At 43.5% G+C, this 24,027-nt stretch overlaps 1 protein-coding gene across 2 annotated transcripts in view; it reads left to right on the plus strand.

Annotated features, from left to right (window-relative positions):
* Positions 1-205: 205 nt before the first annotated feature.
* Positions 206-24,027, plus strand: part of TTC39C (tetratricopeptide repeat domain 39C) — a 106,221-nt gene continuing 82,399 nt past the window's right edge. For both annotated transcript variants that reach the window (XM_081252534.1, XM_081252535.1), the window contains exon 1: positions 206-487. In XM_081252534.1, coding sequence (XP_081108660.1) covers positions 336-487 — 152 coding nt within the window. In that variant the 5' untranslated portion in view covers positions 206-335. The remainder of the gene's footprint in view (positions 488-24,027) is intronic.

The following is a 24,027-nucleotide window of genomic DNA, read 5'->3' on the forward strand; positions in this document are numbered from 1 at the left end:
CTCCGCTGGGGTAGAGACACCCGGAAACGGATTCCGTTTCGGTGGCGGCGCGAGGCGCGAGCCGCGAGCCTCGGAGGGGACGGGCGGGCGGCTGCTGAGTAATCCCCGCGGCGGCGGGAGGCGGCGGCCTGGGCGCCCACATCCCCCGTCGCGTTGCAGCTGGACCCGGGCTCCTCCCTCCGCGCCCCGCCCGCCGCGCCCCTCCCCTCCCCTCCCCTCCCCCGCGCCCGCTCCGGCGCGCTCCGGGCAGGTAGAGCCGGGCTCCGGGCGCGCGTGGGGGCCGCAGCAGCTGCTACCCCACCTCGCCTCGGCCCTGCGCAGAGCCTCGCGCGCCCATGGCTGGCTCGGAGCAGCAGCGGCCGCGGCGGCGGGACGACGGAGACTCGGCGGCGGCGCCCCTGCAGGACGCGGAGCTGGCCCTCGCCGGCATCAACATGCTGCTCAACAACGGCTTTAGGGAGTCGGACCAGCTTTTCAAACAATACAGGTGACTGACGCGCCCCGTTCCCCCGCCCGGCACGCGCACCTCGGGGCCGGCTCGCGCGCTTCCCTTTGCGGCCAGTCCTAGATGCCCCCTCCCCCTTCGGTCGGTCAGTGATCCTTGGCCCTGTCGCCTTTCCCCGTGTCTTGTCCCTGTGCCTCAGCTGCAGCCGGCGCCTCTGCCACATCTCCCCTTCCGCCTCCACCCCTGCTCCGTGGTCCTTTCCCTCCGCGGGACTCGCCGCGTGTCCTCCCGGTTCCTGCTCTCTTCCCTCACTTTCTCCCGGCCTCGCCCTCCAAGAGGGGCGCCCGGTGTTTGTCCGATTCTCTCTCATGGGTCGCCTCCCCCGCCGCCGGGTCCGGAGCCCGTTGGCTTTGAGACCTGGGACCGTATGCGATTTGAGGCAGCCGCGAGCCCGGGACTTGCAGGGTTGTGACTCCGGCTAGCGTGCTGCCTTTGTGACACGGACCACACCAGCTGCATCGTGCTTGTTTCTTGTGCCTCGCGTTACTTTGCATCGTTGTGCATTGCAAATGCTTTCCTTGTTTGAAAACAGATATGTATAACTGCCTGGCTGTGCAGGAATTAAAAAAAAAAATCAGCCGAACTCTGCTTACTCACCTCTCTCTGCCTTTCTTCTAAAACTCAGCCCCCAAAATGAGTTGCTAGTGCCTTTCAAGCGAGCGAATTTATGATGGATTTCTCTAACTTAAAGGTAGAAGAAAATGGAGGGATTCTAAATATACGGAAGAGTGGGAGGAAGCACACGTGTGTTCAGTTAATTTTTTATTCCTCTTTTTAAAAATGAAGCAAAATAACTGAAACCTGGTTGCTTTCTCGTGGGTGTGGGAGGAGCCTTCAATTTCTTTGGGGAGCAGAAGCATCCGCTTTCTGGTTTAGGAAGCAAGTTTGTGACTTTTCCTTCTGGTGTTGACAAGACGCAAGGATGTTGATTAGCAGCTTCCCTGTAAATGTTTAAGGGCCAATTGCTGCATTTCTTTAGAGCCGGTGGTTTGGTAGGAATTAAGAGAACCAAACCAAATGTGCAGCTGTGATTGAGGGCCACGGTCTGTAAGCAAATGAGGGACGGTGGGATACAGACGCCTGAAGTTCTCAGACTTAAGAGAATGGTGGTTTCTTCCGGTGGGAGCTTCCACATGCTTAATGGCAAAGCAAGTATCTCACAACTATAAACTTTTCACGGAGACATTTTACTTTTAAATCAGTTTTTTAAAAAAAATCTTCAAATGGAAACTTCTTAGCTTTGTTCAGAACACTTTATTTTTAAAGCATTCAGTCTGATTTCAAGCCAGAGTTTCATCAAGGATTTCCAGAGGATAGATTTAAAAGACTCGTCTCACAGTGTCTTCTGTAGCTTTTTTTAGCCATCTGAGAATGTATTTCATGAAAAGTTTCATTTACTGTGCTTTGACTCTTTAAAGACATAGGAATTTATGTTGTATCAGAGAGGAGTGGAGAAAGCCTGAGTCAAGTTTATTTTCTTCAGTTGCTGATCAAGATACGGCGCTTGCATATTTCAACACTTCTTGCCTTGAAATGTTCTGTTACTTATTTTAATGATCTTCTTTTTCCTCTAAACTGCTTTAACATACTTATATTGCTACCTCACGGTTGCCATATATTGAAAGCATGAAGTAAGTCATTTTGCCTCATCTAGACACCTCTGTATGCACTCTTGCTAGAAGGCAAATTTTGAGCGATAGGAAAGCTCTTCTCACAGCAAGGGCGGAAAGATAAACCTTGAAAGGTGTTTCTGAACTGTGGGTGTTGGGGCTGAGGGGAGGGGGAGGGGTCCGGGGGGGGCTTACACTGGATAGCTAGGAGTTGTAGCTGTCTGCTTATATTTTGAAACGGGAACCAAGGATAAAAGAGCAAGATACTGTAGTATGTCTTCTCTGCTAAGCACAGTGCCAGGCACATTCCCTTATTTTCTCACTATTCCAGTGACAACAAAAGAGTGAGGTGTATTTTATCATGACAGTGTTGTAACGAGGCACTCAAGTCTCCATGTTTAGGATGGCCCAGGACACAAGCCCTGGTTCTAAATCCAGGGCTCTTTTCATTAACCCATTCCTGCCTGTCCTGCCTAATTGATTATATTTTATAATTTGCCCTGTGACCTTGTTTTCCAGCAACTTAAACTTGTTTTAGGAGTGGATAGTGGTAGCATTAATCCTATCAGCTGTCCGGCAACCAGGGTTGCCATCCTAATTGTCCACTTTGCACAGCTGCTGACTTGGTTACTGAATTCGCTTACTTGCCTATAAAATGGGAATCACGCACACCTGTAGGGTGGTGGTTAGTATTAAAAGAATTCACGGTAGCTGGCACCGCGTAAGCGCTCAATAAACACTAGCTTTTGTACCTGATGTCTTCCTCGCTATTGTGCTTTCTTCTTGATGGCATAGTTTGAATAGAAGACAAAATGTCCTGAATGCAGGTAGCCTTTCTATTTAAAGTTAGCCTCACATAATGCATTTGAAAGACTTCGGTCCTATTGTGCACTGGGACACTTCTCTTCCAGTTCCAGAGTCAAATGGCCAGCTGGAAAACCCAGCAGTGATTTCGTCAGTGTTTGAGGAACACCTCTAGCTCAGTTTCTCTACAGAAGATAGAACAACTAGATTATCTCTTTTCTTAGGATTCTTTTGTCACCACCCTTCCCATTGTAGTAAAAATTCTAGAATCCTATCATTAGTTTAACAGTAGAAACATTTTGTGCCTAGTGTAACAGCAACCCTTCAAGAATCTTAAAGCAAGAAGGTCACTTTCTCTTGCCCCGTTACTAGGATGATAAAAGTTTCGCCAACAGCTACCTAACGAGAAATGGTTACTTGGCCATTCTGAATTAGTGGAAAGCCGGGATTGTATAATTCAGATATTATACATATAGGAGTTAAAAATATATGCACAGTACAGGCTTTCCTTTGAGATATGAGACTCCGTAGTTGGGATTTCAAAATGTAGCTGCTACTTCTGTTGTAACTATAGTAGTAGTGTAACAGGCTACCCTGTTGTTGATGCTCAGCCCCCATCATGCACTTGGAGATGTGCTCCCAGAGGTTGGGGTACATTGGTGCTGCTTTAAGCCCAAGGATATATCTTTGTAAGTTCGTGATCCTGACCATCTGAAATCACATTCCTCGTGTTGGTCGGGGGGCTCAGTGCTCTCATTCAGCAGTGTTCACTCATCTCCCACACACATACACACTCTCATTGTTAATGACGTTCATGTGTGTGACACACACTGAGACCTGTAGCTACTCAGGCTCGTGATAAAAGATAGGCTGTGGTTATGTGCACGAGACAGGCACTAGGTTTTTAGGTGTTGAGGTGCAGGTTAAGATTGGCCGGTGGGGAGGCTGGGAGATGTAGCCTGTAGGACTGGAGAGAAGGAATGTGTAGCCCAGCTTGAAGGAAAATTTTCCAGAGGAACTGTTGCTGAGCGCCATGATATGGTGAAAGTGAGTAAGTTGAAGGAGAAGGAGTTGGGGTGGGGGAGGGGAGGAGGGAGGAGAACGTGAGGGGAGGTGGCTGGAAATGGAACTCTAGGAGAGGAGATGTGAAATGGCTTCTGGGGAAGGGGGAGAGAGCTGCCAGCTGATTAGTGTTATTTGATTGTCATGTTGGATGGTTTTTCTACACTTGATTTTTCTCAGATCCGCTGGTTGGTCCATGTTTGCTGGGAGTCAGCTCTGCCTTTCAGGGTGTTTAGTTAATTCATGCTCTCCGGGGACCGTCATCCTTCACAGTGTGGCCGCCGTCACATCTGTAATTAACACCTGGCTCCTTGGGCCTCAGGATCCTAATGTCACACCATCATTTTCTCCTTTTGGCTTGAGATACTACTTTTTTTTTTTTTTGCGGTACGTGGGCCTTCCCACTGCTGTGGCCTCTCCCGTTGCGGAGCACAGGCTCCAGACGCGCACGCTCAGCGGCCATGGCTCACGGGCCCAGCCGCTCCGCGGCATGTGGGATCCTCCCGGACCGGGGCACGAACCCGTGTCCCCTGCATCGGCAGGCGGACTCTCAACCACTGTGCCACCAGGGAAGCCCCCGAGATACTACTTTTTTAATCGAATGACTAGTAGAGGTGAAACACACTGAACTCTGAGGAGAACAGAAGACATTTGGAGCTCCTGGCCCAAAGAGCTTTGAGGTTCTCATTTCATAGGCGTGCATTTCCTGTCTCTCCTCCCCTTCAGGTCACCATCTCCATCTGCTTTAACTGACCCTAAAACATCTGCATTGTTTACCCCTGCCAACATGACTACGACTTTCTGGCTGTTGATATTATTAAAAAGCCCTGTTTGGTCATTGTCAACTCAAACAAAAAGCATGTAATGGTTAAAGTGAATGATCACTGATGATAAATATGCATAAATAAGGTCTTGATATAGAATTAGTGCATAGTCGGTATTACGAATTGTGATATTTTTCTTTTCCACTTTATTTTAAAGTATAAAAAGGCAAAAATGTATTAAAAACCAAAAGCAAGAAAAATTCATGGTAACGTGTATGTTTAAAATGAATGCATGGATCCTCAATTGTTTAACACAGTTTATGGTACATATGACCAAGTAGTATGACACGTGGCCTTATTTGTGAGCATGTTGATCATGGAGCCAGTTTTACCATAGAGATGGCTCAGTATAATCCAGGGATTGCAGACTAGGCCCCATGGGCCAAATCTGGCTGGCTGGTTTTGTAAATAAAATTTTATTGGGACACAGCCAGACTCGCTTTTTTATGTATCTTCTCTGTGAATAGCTGTGCAGAGCCTACAGCCTGCAAAGCCTAAAATATTTACTCTTCCAGCCCCTTACAGAAAGAGTTTGATGACCCCTGGTACAAACCATAGTTCTCCCTGGAAAAACTCAAAAGGCTTGTGTAACTGAGCCAGTAGGCGTCTGAGCCTCTTGTGTGCCCAGCACTGTGTCAGATGCTCTGGATGCCAGGGAGAGCTTGCCGGCTGCCCTTATTTCCTGCATGATCTGGCTGCTCCCAGAGCCAGGGTGCCTGGGCCTTGCTGCCAGAGTCCCTGGAGGGTGCATAGGTGCAGAAACGCAGGAAGAGGAGAAGCGATGAAGAGCAGGAAATAGTGTAGGGAACTGGCGGCGGGAGGACGCTCAGCTGCTGCTCTTTTCCGTCCTCCTCAGCTCAGCGGTGTGTTTGTAAAAAGGCTGATTATTTTCCCCCAACTATTGCACTGTCTGAAGGGATCCCAATTAAAGATTCATTTGGCTTAATTGGAATTTTTTTAAAAAAATGCAGCTGCCTGTAGGATAACGGGAGAGTTTATATAGGAAATTGTCAGAAAAAAAGTGACCACCTGTACTGCAGGGGTGGCATGGCTTGAGGTGCTATTTCCTCTCATTACATGGAACACCCTGTGGACCCCCAAACACACCATTGTGTTTCAGGGCTTAGACAGTTTGCACAGACTTATTAGCTCCTAAAATCCTATTTTTCACACCCCAGTCTCCTCTGCCAGGGTCACCCTCCTACTTACCCAGCAACAGCAGGGGGGGATGGAATTTGAAGAGGCCCATGCTGAGGACTCCAGGAGAGGAGAGAGGATAAGAGAAGCACAGAAAGCAGACGGCTGTTATTTCAAAACTTTGTTGAGCACCGCCTCTGCCCCATGCCAGGGGCTGGGGTTACCCGGGGAGGAACTCATCTCCGTCTTAGACTTTTTCCTCCACTTAATCCGTCCCTTAAATTTGTAGTACGCTGTTCAGCTGGTAACAGAGGTCCGGTTTGGGATTGAATAGGTCTTTGTGGGCTAAGCTGGGGATCTAGTCACCACTTGAAGCCTTGTTATTCGGAGAAATGCATCCCAGTTTCTGAACAGGTGACTTTGCATGCATGTTTTTTGAGGTGTAGTTGTCATGCAACACCCGAGTTTCAGGTGTGCAACATGATGATGTGATGTTTGTATATATTGTGCAGTGATCACCACAGTAAGTCTAGTTAGCATTTGTCACCATACATGGTTACAAACACATGTTCTAGAAAGCTGTTCGTAAATTTGCTGTCTAGATGTGTGTGAATGACTTCTGACGTCTGATTTGAAGATGGGTTGTTCTTTGTGTGTAAAGGTGGTTGCTGGTTGGCCGTCCCCGCCCTTTCCCCCCTCGCTAAGGTTGCTTTCTCCATCTCTTCCTTCTTGCTCAAGAATTTCAGAACACAAGAAATAGATATACAACAGGGAGTTACTCCTGTCTTACAGGAAGATGGTCCGTTGTGATGGAGAAAGCCCTTAGAGAAGGTCCACTGTGTGCTGGACACAAAGGTGAGGAGTGTGTCCCTGCTTCGAGCAGGCATTGCTCACTTAATACCTTTAAATCTGCTGCACAAAGAGTCACTTTAACACTCAGTCTTATCCAAGCTGTAATATCTGTGAAATCACTGGTTTAGGTAACTTATTTTTCCTAACGATGCATCAAAATAAACACGTAATGGTAAATACTAGGTGGTACTTTCTCTGTGCCAGGCCGCACATCAGCACTCCCTGGGTGTTAATCCTCACTTTATCCTCCCCACAGCTCTGTGAGGGGTGCTCTTGTCATTCCCCTCTTACGGGGGGCTGGGGGGAAGCACAGTGACATTGGATGACCTGCCCAAGGTTTCACAGTAAGTGGGAGAGCTGGCTTTGAACCCAGGGTGTCCAGCTGCAGAGCCCGAGTGTTTAACCACAGCACTACACTATCTCGCTTCTGTAGCTCTTACACTATGAGAAGTTTACCTGTGTGCTGCTAATGTCATTTTGGGGTTAGTTTCCCCAGAAATCTGCACACCACACTCTGATACCCACAGACGATCTGATGAACCACCAGAGAGGTCTGTCCACGGGGAGTGTGTCACCTGAGCTTTAGATGCTCTGTGGCTCCCAGCTGGCCTCAGGATGAAGTCCAAGGTCTTGGCTTGGCATAGGATGTGCTCTGATCTGTCCTGTGTGCTTCCCTGCCTCCCTCCTGCCTCTTTCTAGGTCCCTTCCAAGTTAGTCATGCTGGAGACTTTTGTGTTATCTAACTAGTTCTGACTGGTCATTCAAGACACAGCTCAGATTTCCGTGAGAAGGTGGTGGTGCTCCTGCAGCACCCTTCCGCCTCTTTATCCAGCACTGTGATGTACGGGCGTCATTTACACGGCCGCCTGTCTGGGCGAGAGGGCCGAGATGGGTAGACTTCTCATCGGGTGGTCCTGACCTTCCTGAGGTCGCTGCGGTAATGTGGGGTCCAAGAGGTTTTATAGGCATGTCAGCTCCCCTTTATTTGCACGTGCAGCCCAGGGGTAGTGCCCTTTAGGAGCCTTGATTCCTCAAACCCCTCCTGCATTCTCATGTGCAGTGGACATGTCTGGACCCAGTGGAGGGGGCTCCAAGCACCCCCTGAACTGATGCTCAGCTTCTCGTACGCAGGTGGCGGGACTCCTCTCTGGCTCTTCAGTCTCTTCCCTTTGGTGCATCCAGGCTGCCCAGTGCATAGTGTGGGGTGATGGGGAGCAGGGCTGCCACCAAGCACATGCTAGTCTTGACAGGTGCCACCAAAGGGAAATCGGGGGCTCTGATGAGGTCTCCTGCTTCTGACGTGGCCATGGGTCTCAGCTGGCCTGGGCAGGTGTAACTCTGGACATCGTAGCTCTTCGACTGAGCTGTCCTCCACCCCATGTTGTTTCTGGTCAGGCAGAGACCTACCCTCACTGGCCAGCCCTTCCACTGCTCCCATCAGCCTCCCCCGGCGCTCTGCGTTACCCCGGGTGGCGGCGGCATGACGTGCTGGTGTGACTTGCCTCTCTGGCAGGAGTCTAGCTTCTCGATTCCATGATTCCTGTCCTGAATTTCAGGACGAACTGGTCTCTGGAAGAACTTGGAGGTTGGGAGGGGAAGCTTTCCAGATGGGTGGCTCTCGACTCTCTCAAATCTAATGCCCTTTTTTTAATAACAGATATAATATTGTGATCCTAAAATGAAATTGACAGATGAAATGACCTGCCCACACGTACAATGTCTAAAAGTCATTAGAATGCCCAAATAGTATCATAAAGGAGAAGTAAAAAGAAATTCATAACACAAAATTACATGTATTTCAAAATGTAAATGCTCAGCACACCTTCATCAGAAGATGAACTAGTTAGGTGCTTGCACCTGTGTACAATGAATAAATTTGGATTTAAGAGACGATCAGAAGCCATTCCATAGGAGAAAAATGAGAGAGTAGGTACACTTGACATAAAAGAAGTAACAGACGACACTTCTTTGTCTGTTAAGAGAAAGCGGGGAAACAGCCTTAAGCGAAGTAGCATAATATGCCAAGGCAAACCACGGACTGTTGACGTGGAGAAAATGAGGAAGCATTTTTTGCAATGAACCAGGCTGCCTGTGTCAGGTTATTGTCATCATAATTAATTCACTGCGTTAGGACCTGGGATGTGTGCTGACAAAGTGTCTCAGAAAACAGATCTCCCATCTTTAAATCCCTCCCCAAACCCAGTACTTTGGAGACCAAAGCCCTTAATAGATTTCTAGGATTAGAGGATGAATTGGAAAAAGTTTTTAGGGACGTTAGGGTGGGGTGGGAGGTGTGTCACCCTGAGGACAGTATCAGAGTAAGATAGAAAAATAAGAAACCCCGAATAAATAAATTCTCTGTGCAGTTCTCCTGATATAAATTTCAGTGTGCTACAGATTCTTAATAGATGGCAAAAATGAAATTTATTAATGGAAATCCTTGGTATCCAGTACTTCATGGGTCTTTAATAACTTGGCTTTAAATATATGTAAAGGAGTTTTCAACATCCCTCTGCAATTCTGGCCTGTGATAGCTGCAGACGCGGGCTGGTGTAGCTGTGGTATGTTGGCAGCTCAGATGCCGCGAGCAGCGTGGCTATTACTGACATAGTTTTCTACAGTTGTGAACAGATCTTGAGAAAGGGTATATTTAAACAAGGACAGAATGATTTTGTGCTTGTAAGTCAATGGCGGTGGATTTTAGAACTAGATAATGGAAAACAGTTTCATGCACATGGATTTCCAGACCTTCAGAGGTTGTGTGGGACATGGGGTGATACTTAGGACTCTCTTGCACATTGAGGATGTCTGGGGTCCTTGGCGCATTCTGCTGCCGTCATTGTGTCACCCCAAAACGGCCCCCACAGATTTCCAGAACACCTCCATTGAGAGGTACTGGGCTTGGGGTGTAGGGCTCAAGGCCAGGTTCAGCCTCTGCAGCTGAAATCCTGGGGCCGCTGGGAGCAGCGGGAAGGGGAGGCAAGCCCCGGCTGGCAGGGCTGCTGCAGAGGGTACGTGCCGGAGGAGGCAGTGCCCCCAGTGTGTCTGTGACCCTGGGTACGAGGGCAGAGCGCACTGCGGGGCTCCTCCAATATTGGCCTCACCGGTTGCTGCCTCTGAACGCCAGCGTTTCCAGGTCACACACAGCTGCTTCTGGGGCTCTTAGAGCTCCAGGAAGGGATGTCAGCGCAGGTTCTTCTGTCCCTCCAGGGGGATGGAGAACCACTGGTGCCCCTTCCCTTCTTTATTCTCATTGCAGAGCCAGCATGCAGGACCTGTGTCTTTCCAGCCACAACCACGCCATCAACTGCATCCCACAGTATGTGTTAGCTCAACCTGTTTTTTACATGCTTGATTGCACCATTGTATTCCTTCTGGGTGGAGCTTTTCTAGGACGTGAATCTGAGCAGGATGCATCTCTTTCTGGGTTCCCATGGTTAATAAGCATTATTTGCTGTTCTTCCCACTTTGGCCTCCTTATCTAGATAGATGCCTTTTGCTTCGGAATTCCCTTCCTTGCCTCATGGCTACAGCAGCCCTCCTTCAGGTTTTACTTCCATGATGTAAGTCATTCACCAGATAAACAGATTTTTAAATGTTTGTATCACTTCATCTCAATCAAGTAAAATTTTTGGTATTATTCTAAGTGGACAGAAAATGAGGGAAAATGACATTTTGTATTCAAATCCAAGTTGAATTTACTAAATGACAGAAATTTGGGTTTTGAGAGGCAATTGGATTAAATGGAAATCCATGCTGCATGACCGCTTTGGGACTGCTTCCAGGATAATGAGTCACTGTCAAGGCTTCAAGTGCTTTTACCCCCTTCATTTTGAATAGTGAATCGCAAAATCTCTAGTTATGTATTGTCAGCTCATCTCTGGAGCAAAAAGGAACTTGATATCTTTGTGGCTTGTAAATCATGCTCACCCTCAACTTTATTGGGGTCTAAAATAAAGAAGCATGTTGAATCCATCAGTTGCATACTTGTCTGATGTTGTGACTCTTGAACTACCCAAGGCGAAATGGGCTGGCTTTTGTAGGACTGCAGTTGTTGGAGAAATTGATTGTCTCCTGGACAATAGCAAGGTTTGCAACAACTTAATTGCTCAGAAAAGAACAAGAGTTTATATTTGGAATGCCATTTGCTTCAGCTCTCAACCACGGGCATCCACAAGTTTTTCGGTCTTTCTGTATTGATGATTGATGAGACACTCATTGCCTTGAATTACTAAAATTACAAATTGAGCTGGAAATTACTCCTCTTGAAATATCACAGGGAAAAAAGGAGGGAAGGGCCATGGGAGAGTGGAAACAGCTGTCTGAAGTAGTTTAGCCAAGTGTCAGGACCTGCTGTGGTGAAATTCCAATGTATTCTTGTTCTGGAGCAATTACCAATGTAAAAATAGCAACAAATGACAGAATGGTTTGAGTGGTTTTTGTATCCCTTCTGTGGCATCTTGGATCAGAGCTGGGCTTATGAGAGAGGGTAGTTGAGGCTAACTTGAAATTGTGAGCTTTTCTCTTGATAGAAGAATGTTGTTTTATCTCAAAGTAAAACAAAACCTCATCAAGGAGCTATTCAGTTCAAGTCTAAGTTTATAGTTAAGGAAGCTTATGAATAATGAACTAAACCCAAATGAAATTTTCCTGCCCTATGCTCCGCTGAAAACTAAAGGAAAAAGTAGGTGCTTTGGTGAGAGACACTTATGAAGTTCAGAGTTGTTTACTGAGCACTAGTTTACTAAAATTTTATTATGAAGAATAAGTTTGTAGTTTCACTTTGAAATGCCTTTTTAACTGAAAAATAGAGAAACCTCCTCAAATTTCTAAGTGATTATCTAAGATAACTTAGTGTTTGAATTGCTTGTCTAGACAGCCGAGTGTGTTTGATCCTCAAAGTGTTCATGCAGTTTGTGGATGATTGCCACACGTAATAAAAGGACCCTGTGATAATTTAAAGATGAGAAAATTAATGAAAACGCAATCAATTTTGTGACTTAAAAAATAAGCCTTTTTGAACAGGTGATTGGAAAGGCTTTTTAGCTAGTCGATAATATTTAGTTTGGATGATCTCTTTTTAAGTTGCTTATCGATGTTGGTTCCATCTGCTGTTAAGGTAGAAAGGAGATGATTGAGTTGATTATCTGTTTGTATGATTTAAGATAGAGAAGGAACTAAATACTGATGAGTTAGGAAGATATTTGATACACATTAATGACACAATTAGAAAAACTGTAGAAAAAAATTGACTTTATTTAGCCTGATGAGTTATTTTCAGAATACATCAGTAACTTTAAATGAGCATCAGGCTTTAGCAATAAACGAATACGAATTTACAAAGCTAGAGAGGAATCAGAATAAAGTAAGAAGTGTTACAGTCATATAATCACACAGCAGACTTGGTCTTTGCTTGCATTACTGATCAGGCAGAGAACGGCAGGGAATGGTAATCAAGTGGGTGATCAGTGCTTACCTTCAATACACGCTGTGATTCGTGAATTTTACTTTTAATCCCAGTTCTCTCAGCAGCCCTGAGGATAAGTATTACCACTGTCACTTTGCTTGGGACAAAATGAAGTCTTACTGAACCCAAGTTAAAAAGATTTTGAGTGGGAGATCTGGCCCCAACCCCAGAGCATATGCTGTTTCTCCTTCTTACTCTGAAAAGAACTCTATTGTTGTGCTGCTTGGCATCACCCAGCAGTCTTGCACGTCACTTGTTTAGCCTCATGGTCTCCTGCACATCTGCTCTTCTGATGTTCCCAAGCTCAGTGGGTGGCACCACTTGCAACAAGGTTATAGACTCCAGAAGTCTTGAAGGTCCTCTAGGCACCTCTCTTCCTCACCTTCTGTGTCTGCCAGTTTTCCTTCCTGAGTATCTCTTGAGTCCATTCACTTCTCTTCACCACCACCTCGTCCAAGCCACCGCTCCTTGGACAATTGCAGAGCCCAGCTGGCTTCCTGTTTTCCTCTCTGTCCCTCCTCCACCCCCACCAGAGTGATCTTTTTGTGTCTAATTATATTGCCTCTGTTAAGAACCCTTTCATGGCCTCAGCGGTAGGCTGAAAAATGGTCCTCAAAAAGATATCCATATCTTAATCCCTGGAACCCACTGAGTGTTAACTTAGCCACAAAAAGGGTCTTTGCAGGCGTGATTAAGTGAAAGATTTTGAGATGGGAAGATTATCCTTGATGATTTGGGTGGATAGCCAATCCTCCTGGATTGGATAGATGCAATCACACATATCCTTGTAAGAGGGAGGCAGAGGGAGATATTATACGCATAGAGAAGACTGCTCTGAAAACACGAAAACAGAGAAGAGAGAAGAAATTTGAAGACGTTAGCCTTGAATACTGGAGTGATGGCAGCCGCAAGCCCAGGAATGCAGGCAGTCCCCGGAAGCTGGAGTAGTCAAGGCAGGGATTCTCCCTAAAGCCTCGAGAGGGAGCCCAGCCCTGCCCACACCTTGATTTCAGCCCAGGGAAACTGTTTTCGGACTTCTGGCCTCCAGAACTGGGAGAGAAAAAATTTCTATTGTTTTAAGCCACTAAGTTTGTGACAATTTATTACAGCAGTCCCAGGAAATTAAAATAACCTCCTCCTGCTCTCAGGATCAGGACCAGAATCTCTGACAGCATCTCTGTGGTGTGGCTTGGCCCTGCTTCGTTTGGCCCTTGACCATTTACTGCTTAATCCTTTTTTTCTTATATTTTAAAATAATTTCACTGTGTTGCTTCTAGGCTCGGGTTACACAAAGCCGAAGAAGCTCATGCTACAAAATAGGCTTATAGCTCCTCTTTTCATATGGTGGTTTATGTAAAAATGGAAAAGTAAAATAGCTTTAAATTGACAATGATGTTCATTTTAACAAGCTTTAGAATCGATATTAACCTTCATTTAAAATATCAACACTTTGGTCAGTCATGTCACTCTGTAGCCTTATGTTGCATGGCTGTGCCCTTCCCTTACTCTGACTCCTAGTCACTCTGACTTCTTTCAGATTCTTGAAGATTATCTAAGAATCACGTTCCTTTCCTCTGGGCTTCTTACCTCAGTTTGTAATTATACACATACAGCACTTGCTTTACTTGGTTCTACTATGCATGGATTTCCGTTACCAGAGGTTAGTTAAATAACCAGTACCCCCCAAAACACAGCTCACATTTCAGTCTCACCTGTGTGTGTACTGTGAGTAACTATACACAAGCTGCTAGCTCTTCAGCCCACAAATCACCACGGATGTAACAGATGCACATCATGATCAGTGGCCAGTCGCATCACTTGTTTCAGAGTCTGCCTGTCATGGAGCACTGCACATCCCTTATCCAGTTCCCACACAGACAGCAGAGTATATTGTTGCTGCCCCTTTGTCTCATCGTGATAAACCCACATGACATTTTACAAAAACGGCTGTTTGAAAGAGGGATTTGACCAACGAAGATGAAGGTGTGGCAGAGAGAAAAGTGATCATGCTGGAAATGAAGTTTGAATCAAATATGAATGGAGTTATAGAAGGAATAGCTAACCTGGGATTGTTGTCTCTGCCATTGAGACTCCCACGGGTGCCCAGTGGAGGCGAGCTTATCAACACAAAGGAGGAGAGTGGTCGTAAGGGAAAAGATGAGGATGTCCCAGAGGAGGTGATGAATGTAAAAGTTCCCGTTAAAGGAATCTCAGAAGTACTTCACAACGTCGAAGGCACAGAGGCTACAATGTTGGAAGCTGATCCAGACTTGGTAGGAAGCATGACAGTTCGCGAAGGCATAGCAGCAAAAATGCTCCCTCTGCGTCCTGAGCTATATGACAGGAAGAAAGCAAGTGCTGTTCAAACACTCTTGATACATAGTTTACAGAGACGTAAAACACTTTAATGCTCAGTGTTTCTGAGCTTTAAATGTTTCAATTACAGGCTACTAAGGAAGAATTATCATAGGATAATTCTATTTTTAATTTGTTGAGGAACTACCATACTGTTTCCCATAGTGGGAGCACCATTTTGCATTCTCATCAGCAGTGCACAAGGGTTCCAGTTTCTCCACATCCTTGCCAACACTTACTATTTTTTTCTAACTTTTTTTTTCATTAGCCATCCTAATGGGTGTAAAGTGATATCTCATTGTGGTTTTGATTTTTATTTCCCTAGTGGTTAGTGACGTTGAGCATGTTTTCGTGTGATTATTGGCCATTTGTATATCTTCTTTGGAGCAGTCTCTATTCATGTCTTCTGCCATTTTAAAAAAAATCTTAAAAATTTTTATTTTATATTGGAGCATAGTTGATTAACAATGTTGTTAGTTTCAGGTGTACAGCAAAGTGATTCAGTTATACATATACAGGTACCTACTCTTTTTCAAATTCTTTTCCCATTTAGGTTATTACGGAATATTGAGCAGGGTTCCCTGTGCTATACAGTAGGTGCTTGTTGGTTATCTTTTTAAAAATATAGTTGTGTGTACATGTCAATCCCAAACTCCCAGTCTATCCCTCTCGCCACCCGTCCCTCCTAGTAACTGTAAGTTCATTCTCTAAGTCTGTGAGTCTGTTTTGTAAATAAGTTCATTTGTATAATTTTTCTTTAGATTCCACGTATAAGCGATACCATATGATATTTGTCTTCCTCTGTCTGACTTCACTTGGTATGATAATCTCCAGGTCCATCTGTGTTGCTGCAAATGGCATTATTTCACTCTTTTTTATGGCTGATTAATATTCCATTGTATATATGTACCAAATCTTCTTTATCCATTCCTCTGTTAATGGGTATTTAGGTTGCTTTCATGCCTTGGCTATTGTAAACAGTGCTTCAGTGAACATTGGAGTGCATGTATCCTTTTGAACCATGTTTTTCTCTGGCTATATGCCCAGGAGTGAGATGACTTGATCATATGGTAGCTCTGTTTTTATTTTCTTAAGGAACCTCCATACGTTCTCCATATGGCTGTTACCAGTTTACATTCCCACAACAGTCTAGGAGGGTTCCCTTTTCTCCACACCCTCTCCAGCATTTATTTTTTGTAGACTTTTTGATGATGGCCCTTCTGACTGGTGTGAGATGATATCTCACTGTAGTTTTGATTTGCATTTCTCTAATAATTAGCGATGTTGAGCATCTTTTTATCTGCCTGTTGGCCATCTGTATGTCTTCTTTGGAGAAAGGTCTATTTAGATCTTCCCCCCATTTTTTTTTTTTTTTGCGGTATGTGGGCCTCTCACTGTTGTGGCCTCTCCCGTTGTGGAGCACAGGCTCCAGACGCGCAGGCTCAGCGGCCGTGGCTCACGGGCCTAGCCGCTCTGCGGCATGTGGGATCTTCCCGGACCGGGGCACGAACCCGTGTCCCCTGCATCGGCAGGTGGACTCTCAACCACTGTGCCACCAGGGAAGCCCCTTCCCCCCATTTTTTGATTGGGTTTTTTTTTTCCGATACTGAGCTGCATGAGCTGTTTGTAAATTTTGGAGACTAATCTCAGTCTCATCATTTGCAAATATTTTCTCCCATTCTGTGGGTTGTCTTTTTGTTTGGTTTCCTTTGTTGTGCAAAAGCTTTTGAGTTTAATTAGGTCCCATTGGTTTATTTTTGGTTTTATTTCCATTACTGTAGGAGACAGCTTGAGAAAGATATTACTGTGATGTCTTTTATGTCATAGAGCGTTCTACCTATGCTTTCCTCTAAGAGTTTTATATTATCTGTTCTTATATTTAGGCCTTTAATCCATTTTGAGTTTATTTTTGTGTATGGTGCTAGGGAGTGTTCTAATTTCATGTTTTTTACATGTGGCTGTCCAGTTTTCTCAGCACCATTTATTGAAGAGACTGTCTTTCCTCCACTGTATAGTCTTGGCCTCCTTTGTTGTAGACTAATTGACCATAGGTGCATGGGTTTATTTCTGGGCTTTCTATCCTGTTCCATTGATGTATATTTCTGTTTTTGTGCCAGGACCTTACTGTCTTGATTACTGTAGCCTTGTAGTATAGTATGAAGTCAGGGAGCCTGATTCCTCCAGCTCTGTTTTTCTTTCTCAAGATTGCTTTGGCTATTCAGGGTGTTTTGTGTCTCCATACAAGTTTTAAGAGTTTTTGTTCTAGTTCTGTGAAAAATGCCATTGGTAGTTTGATAGGGATTGCATTGAACCTGTAGACTGCCTTGGGTAGTATAGTCATTTTGACAATATTGATTCTTCCAATCCAAAAACATGGTATATCTTTTCATCTGTTTCTGTCATCTGTGATTTCTTTTGTCAGTGTCTTATAATAAATTTTCTGGACACAGGTCTTTTGTTCCTTCGGTAGGTTTATTCCTAGGTATTTTATTCTTTTTGATGTGATGGTAAATGGGAGTGTTTCTTTAATTTCTCTTTCTGATCTTTCATTGTTAGTGTATAGAAGTGAAACAGATTTCTGTGTATTAATTATGTATCTTGCAACTTTACCAAATTCATTGATGAGCTCTAGTAGTTTTCTGTTAGCATCTTTAAGATTTTCTGTGCATAGTATCATGTCATCTGCAAACAGTGGCAGTTATACTTCTTTTCCTATTTGGATTCCTTTTATTTCTTTTTCATCTCTGATTGCCATGGCTAGGACTTCCAAAACTATGTTGAATAAAAGTGGTAAGAGTGGATATCCTTGTCTTGTTCCTGGTCTTAGAGGAAATGCTTTCAGCTTTTCACTATTGTTTGTTCTTTCTCTGGTTGATGTTAGCTGTAGGCTTGTCTTTATTATGTTGGTCTTTATAATATGGTCTTTATTATGTTGAAGCATGTTCTCTCTATGCCCATTTTCTGGTGAATTTTTATCATAAATGGGTGTTGAGTTTTGTCAAAAGCTTTTTCTGCATCTATTGAGATGATCATATGGTTTTTATTCAGTTTATTGATGTGGTATATCACTCTGATTGATTTGTGGATATTGAAAAATCCTAGCATCCCTGGGATAAATACCACTTGATCATGGTGTATGATCCTTTTAATGTATTGTTGGATTCAGATTGCTAGTATTTTGTTGAGGATTTTTGCATCTGTGTTCATCAGTGATATTGGTCTATAATTTTCTTTTTTTGTGGTATCTTTGTCTGGTTTTGGTATCAGGGTGATGGTGGCCTCATAGAATGAGTTTGGGAGTGTTCCTTCCTCTGCAGTTTTTTGCAATAATTTCAGAAGGATAGGTGTTAACTCTTCTCTAAATGTTTGATAGAATTTGCCTGTGAAGCCATCTTGTCCTGAACTTCTGTCTGTTGGAAGTTTTTTTTTTTTTTTTTTGCCGTACGCGGGCCTCTCACTGTTGTGGCCTCTCCCGTTGCGGAGCACAGGCTCCGGACGCGCAGGCTCAGCGGCCATGGCTCAGGGGCTCAGCCGCTCAGTGGCATGTGGGATCTTCCCAGACCGGGGCACAAACCCGTGTCCCCAGCATCGGCAGGCGGACTCTCAACCACTGTGCCACCAGGGAAGCCCCTGTTGGAAGTTTTTAATCACAGTTTCAATTTCAGTACTTGTGATTGGTCTGTTCATATTTTCTGTTTCTTCCTGGTTCATTCTTGGGAAATTGTACCTTTCTAAGAATTTGTCCATTTCTTCCAGGTTGTCTATTTTATTGGCATAGAGTTGCTTGTGATAGTCATAGTTATATGTTGCTCATCACAGTGTCTTATGATGCTTTGTATTTCTGCGGTGTCTGTTGAAACTTCTCCTTTTTCATTTCTAGTTTTATTGATATGAGCCCTCTCCCTTGTTTTCTTGATGAGTCTCTCTAAAGGTTTATCAATTTTGTTTATCTTTTCAGAGAAACACCTTTTAGTTTCATTGGTCTTTTCTATTGTTTTCTTCATTTCTATTTCATGTATTTCTGCTCTGATCTTTATGATTTATTTCCTTCTACTAACTTTGGGTTTTGTTTGTTCTTTCTCTGGTTGCTTTAGGTGTAAGGTTAGGTTGTTTGAGATTTTTATTTCCTGAGGTAAGATTGTATTGCTATATACTTCCCTCTTAGAACTGCTTTTGCTGCATCCCATAGGTTTTGGATAGTCGTGCTTTTGTTTTCATTTGTCTCTGTATTTTTTGATTTCCTCTTTGATTTCTTCAGTGATCTGTTGGTTGTTTAGTAGCATATTGTTTAGCCTCCACGTGTTTGTGTTTTTTACAGTTTTTTTTTCTTGTAGTTGATTTCTGGTCTCATAGTATCGTGGTTGGAAAAGATGACTGATAGGATTTCAGTTTTCTTAAATTTACCAGGGCTCACTTTGTGGCCCAGCATGTGTTCAATCCTGGAGAATGTTCCAAGTGCACCTGAGAAGAATGTATTCTGCTGCTTTTGGATGGAATGCTCTATAAATATCAGTTAAGTCCATCTGGTCTAATGTGTCATTTAAGGCCTGTGTTTCCTTATTGATCTTCTGTCTGGATGATCTGTCCATTGGTGAAAGTGGGGTGTTAATGTCCCCCACTATTCAGTTTCTCCTTTTATGGTTGTTAGTATTTGCTTTATATATTGGGGTGCTCCTATGTTGGGTGCATATATATTTACAATTGTTATTATATTCTTGGATTGATCCCTTGATCATCATGTAGTGTCCTTCTTTGTCTCTTGTAATAGTCTTTTTTTTTTTTTTTTTTTTTTTTTGTGGTACTCGGGCCTCTCACTGTTGTGGCCTCTCCCGTTACAGAGCACAGGCTCCGGACACACAGGCTTAGCGGCCATGGCTCATGGGCCTAGCCGCTCCGCGGCATGTGGGATCTTCCCGGACTGGGGCATGAACCTGTGTCCCCTGCATCTGCAGGCGGACTCTCAACCACTGCACCACCAGGGAAGCCCCAGCTTTCTTTTGATTTCTATTTGCATGGAATACCTTTTTCCATCCCCTCACTTTCAGTCTGTATGTGTCCTTAGATCTGAAGTGGGTCTCTTCTAGACAGCATATATACGGGTCTTGTTTTTGTATCCATTCATCCAGTCTGTGTCTTTTGGTTGGAGTTTTTAATACATTTACATTTAAAGTAATTATTGATATGTATGTTCCTATTGCCATTTTCTTAATGTTTTGGATTTGTTTTTGTAGGTCTTTTTTCTTCCCTTCCTCTCTTGTTCTCTTGTGATTTGATGACTAACTTTAGTGTTGTGTTTGGATTCCTTTTTCTTTTTTGTATGTATATGTTGTAGATTTTCAGTTTGTGGTTACCATGAGGATTTGATATAGCAGTCTGTATATAAACAAGATTGTTTTAAGTTGTGGGTCTTTTAATTTCAAATGCATTTTTAATATCCTGCATCTGTGCTCTCCTCTTCTCACAATTGCTAGTTTCAGTATCATATTTGTGTGCAGATGATTTCCTACCTTTACTTTATGTTTGTCTTTACTGGTGAGCTTTTCCATTTGTAATTTTCTTTTTTTAGTAGTGGGCTTTTCTTTTCTGCTTAGAGAAGTTCCTTTAGCATTTGTTGCAAAGGTGGTCTGGTGGTGCTGAATTCTCTTAGCTTTTGCTTGTCTGTAAAGCTTTTGATTTCTCTGTCAAATCTGAACAAGAGCCTTGCTGGGTAGAGCATTCTTGGTTGTAGGTTCTTCCCTTTCATCACTTTAAATATATCATGCCACTCCCTCTGGCCTGCAGAGTTTCTGCTGAGAAATCAGCTGATAACCTTATGGGAATTCCCTCATATGCTATTTGTTGCTTTTCCCTTGTTGGCTTTTAATATTTTTTCTTTGTCTTTAGTTTTTGTCACTTTGATTACTATGTGTCTTGGTATGTTTCTCCTTGGGTTAATCCTGCCTGGAACTCTGTATTTCCTGGACTTGGGTGACTGTTTCCTTTCCCATGTTAGGGAAGTTTTCAGCTATTATCTCTTCAAATATTTTCTCAGGTCCTTTCACGCTCTCTTCTCCTTCTGGTTCCCTGTATAATGTGAATGTTGGTGCATTTAATGTTGTCTCAGAGGTATCTTACTTAGACTGTCTTCATTTCTTTTCATTCTTTTTTGTTCTGTTCCACAGCAGTGATTTCCACCATTCTGTCTTCCAGCTCACTTATCTCTTCTTCTGCTTCAGTTACTCTGCTACTGATTTCTTCTAGTGTAGTTTTCATTTCGGTTATTATTTATCTCTATTTCTTCTTTAGTTTTTCTAGGTCTTTGTTAAACATTTCTTGTGTCTTCTCAATCTATGCCTCCATTCTTTTTCCGAGATCTTGGATCATCTTCACTATCATTACTCTGAATTCTTTTTCGGGTAGATTGCCTATCTCTATTTCACTTAGTTGTTCTTCTGGGGTCTTATCTTGTTCCTTCATCTGGGACATACTCCTCTGCCATCTCATCTTGTCTAATTTTCTGTAACTGCCATTTCCGCTCCGCAGGCTGCAGGGTTGTAGTTCTTCTTGTTTCTGCTGTCTGCCCTCTCATGGATGAGGCTGTCTAAGAGGGTTGTGCAGGTTTTCTGGTGGGAGGGCCTGGTTCCTGCCCACTGGGGGGGTAGAGCTGGGTCTTGTTCCTCTGGTGGTAGGGCCATGCACAGGAAGACTTCAGGCAACCTTTCTGCTGATGGGTGGGGCTGTGTTCCTGCTCTGTTGGTTGTTTGGCCTGAGGCATCCCAGCACTTGCGCCTACAAGCTATTGGATGGGGCTAGGTCTTGGGGGGAATGGTGGACTCCAGGAGGGCTCATGGCAATGAGTACTCGCCAGAGCTGCTGCTGCCAGTGTCTTTGTCCCTGCAGTGAGCCACAGCCACCCCTGCCTCTGCAGGAGACCCTCCAGGACTAGCAGGTAGGTCTGGCCCAGTGTCTGATGAGGTCACTGCTTTTTTCCCTGGGTCCTTGTGCACACTAGGCCTTGTGTGCTCTCTCCAAGAGTGGAGTTTCTATTTCTCCCAGTCCTGTGGAATTGCTGTGATCAAACCCCACTGGCCTTCAAAGCCAGATGCCCTGGGGGCCCTCCTCCCTTTGCTAGACCCCCAGGCTGGAAAGCCTGATGTGGAGCTCAGGACTTTGACTCCTGTGACAGAACTTCTGTGGTATAATTATTTTCTAGATTATGGGTTGACCACCTGGCGGGTATGGGATTTAATTTTATAGCAGTTGTGCCCCTCCTACCATCTTGTTGTGGCTTCTTCTTTGTCTTTGAGTGTAGGGTATCTTTTTTGGTAGGTTCCAGTGTGTTGTTTTTTTTGTTTTTGTTTGGTTTTTTGTCTGTGTTTTTGTTTTTGTTTTTCCTATGGTTGTTCAGCAGTTAGTTGTGATTTTGGTGTTTCATAAGAAGGGGTGAGCTCACCTCCTTCTACTCTGCCATCTTGCTGGCATCATCTCTTTTGCCATTTTAATTGTGTTGTTTCTTGTTGTTGCATTGTAGGCATTCTTGGTACAGTCTGGATGTTAACCTCTTATAAAGTATATGATTCACACACATTTTCTCTCATGTCAGGGATTGCCTTTTCACTCTGTTGATAATGTCCTTTAATGCAGAAAAGTTTTAATTTTGATATAATCCAATTTATCTATTGTTTTTGTTGCCGGAGCTTTTGGTGTCACAACCAGGAAATCATTGTCAAATCTACTGTCATGAAGCTTTCCTCCTATGCTTTATTCTAAAAGTTTTGTAGTTTCCACTCTTATATTTGTTTGGCCAAAAAGTTTGCTCGGTTTTAAGTAAAAATTAAAGACACTTTTCATTTTCATGAAGAACTTTATTGAACAACATATTCACTAACTGAATGAATTTTTTTTTGCCAACCCAGTATTTAAGATCTTTGGTCCATTTTGAGTCAATTTTGTATATGGCATAAGGTAAAAATCCAACTTCAGTCTTTTGCATGTGGATGTCCAGGTTTTCCCAACACCATTTGTTGAAAAAATCTGTGCTTTCCCATTATATGTGAGGTTTTATTTCTGAGTATTCTATTCTGTTCCATTGGTCTTTGTCTGTCTTTATTCCAGTACCACACTGTTTTGATTACTGAAGATTTGTAGTAAGTTTTGAAATCAGGAAGTGTGGAACCTCCAACTTTGTATTCAAAGTTATTTTGGCTTTTTGGGGTCCATTGAGATTTCATATGATTTTTAAGATGGATTTTTTTATTTTTTCAAAAAATGTCATTGGGATTTTGATAAGGATTGCATTCAATCTGTAGATAGCTTCAGGTAGTATTGACATTTTAACACTAATAAGTCACCCGATTTCATGAATACAGGATGTCTTTCCATTTATCAGTGTCTTTAATTTCTTGCAGCAACATTTTGTGCTTTTCAGCTCATGTCTTGCCTCCTTGGTTAAATTTATTCCTAAGTATTTTATTCTTTCTGATGCTATTGGAAATGGAATTGTTTTCTTAATTTCCTTTTTGGATTATTCATTGTTGGTGTGTAGAAGTGCAGCTGATTTTTATGTGTTGATTTTGTATCCTGCAACTTCGCTGAATTATATTAGTTTTAACAGTTTTTAAATGGTGTTTTAAAGAATTTATATATATAAGGTCATGTCATTTGCAGATAGAGAATTTTACTTTTTCCTTTCTGTTTTGAATGCCTTCGAGTACTATGTTGAATAGAAGTGGTAAGAGTGGCCTCCCTTGTCTTGTGCCTGATCTTAGAGGAAAAGCTTTTAATCTTTCACTGTTGAGTATGATGTTCACTGTGGGTTTAATGTTTTGATAAAAAAATTTTAAAGGTCACAGGACAATTGTAATTTTTCCCATTTATTATTAAGATGATTTTGCATGTTTCAGCATGCATGGTCCTTTTTGGGGTCTTGCACTGCTGTGTAAAGTGAGCACTGCCTGCATTCCCTAATGTAATACTTCCCTCCACTAGACTATGCTCCTTGAGATTAAGAACATTGATTTGTTCACTGTTGTATCCCCAGCACCTAGCCTAATGTCTGGCATGTGGTAGGTGCTCAGTCAGTAAATGATGCATGAATAGTCCTTCCTTTCAAGCATGAGTTTTACTGGGGGTCCTGCTCTATGTGTCATGCGTCCCTCACTCTTCAAGTGTGTGGGTCCCTTGTGATAGGAGATTTGTCTGGGGTATTGCAAAGTAGTGTTACCTGGTCTCGGATAAACTGTCTCCCTGGGAAGATGAGGTAAGACTACGAGTTGGTATCCCTAATGTGTTTTAAAGCTTGCATATGTTGGACATTCTGTGCGGTGTTCACTGGTTATTGTAACATTTAGCACTTAGACACTGGATACAATCCCTTTTCAAATACAAAATTTAGTACAAATGTATGATGGTAGTAGAGTGTAGCTGGTGGCA

The sequence above is a fragment of the Mesoplodon bidens genome, assembly GCF_964165515.1.
Source record: "Mesoplodon bidens genome assembly, chromosome: 13".
Classification (NCBI taxonomy): Eukaryota; Metazoa; Chordata; class Mammalia; order Artiodactyla; family Ziphiidae; genus Mesoplodon; species Mesoplodon bidens.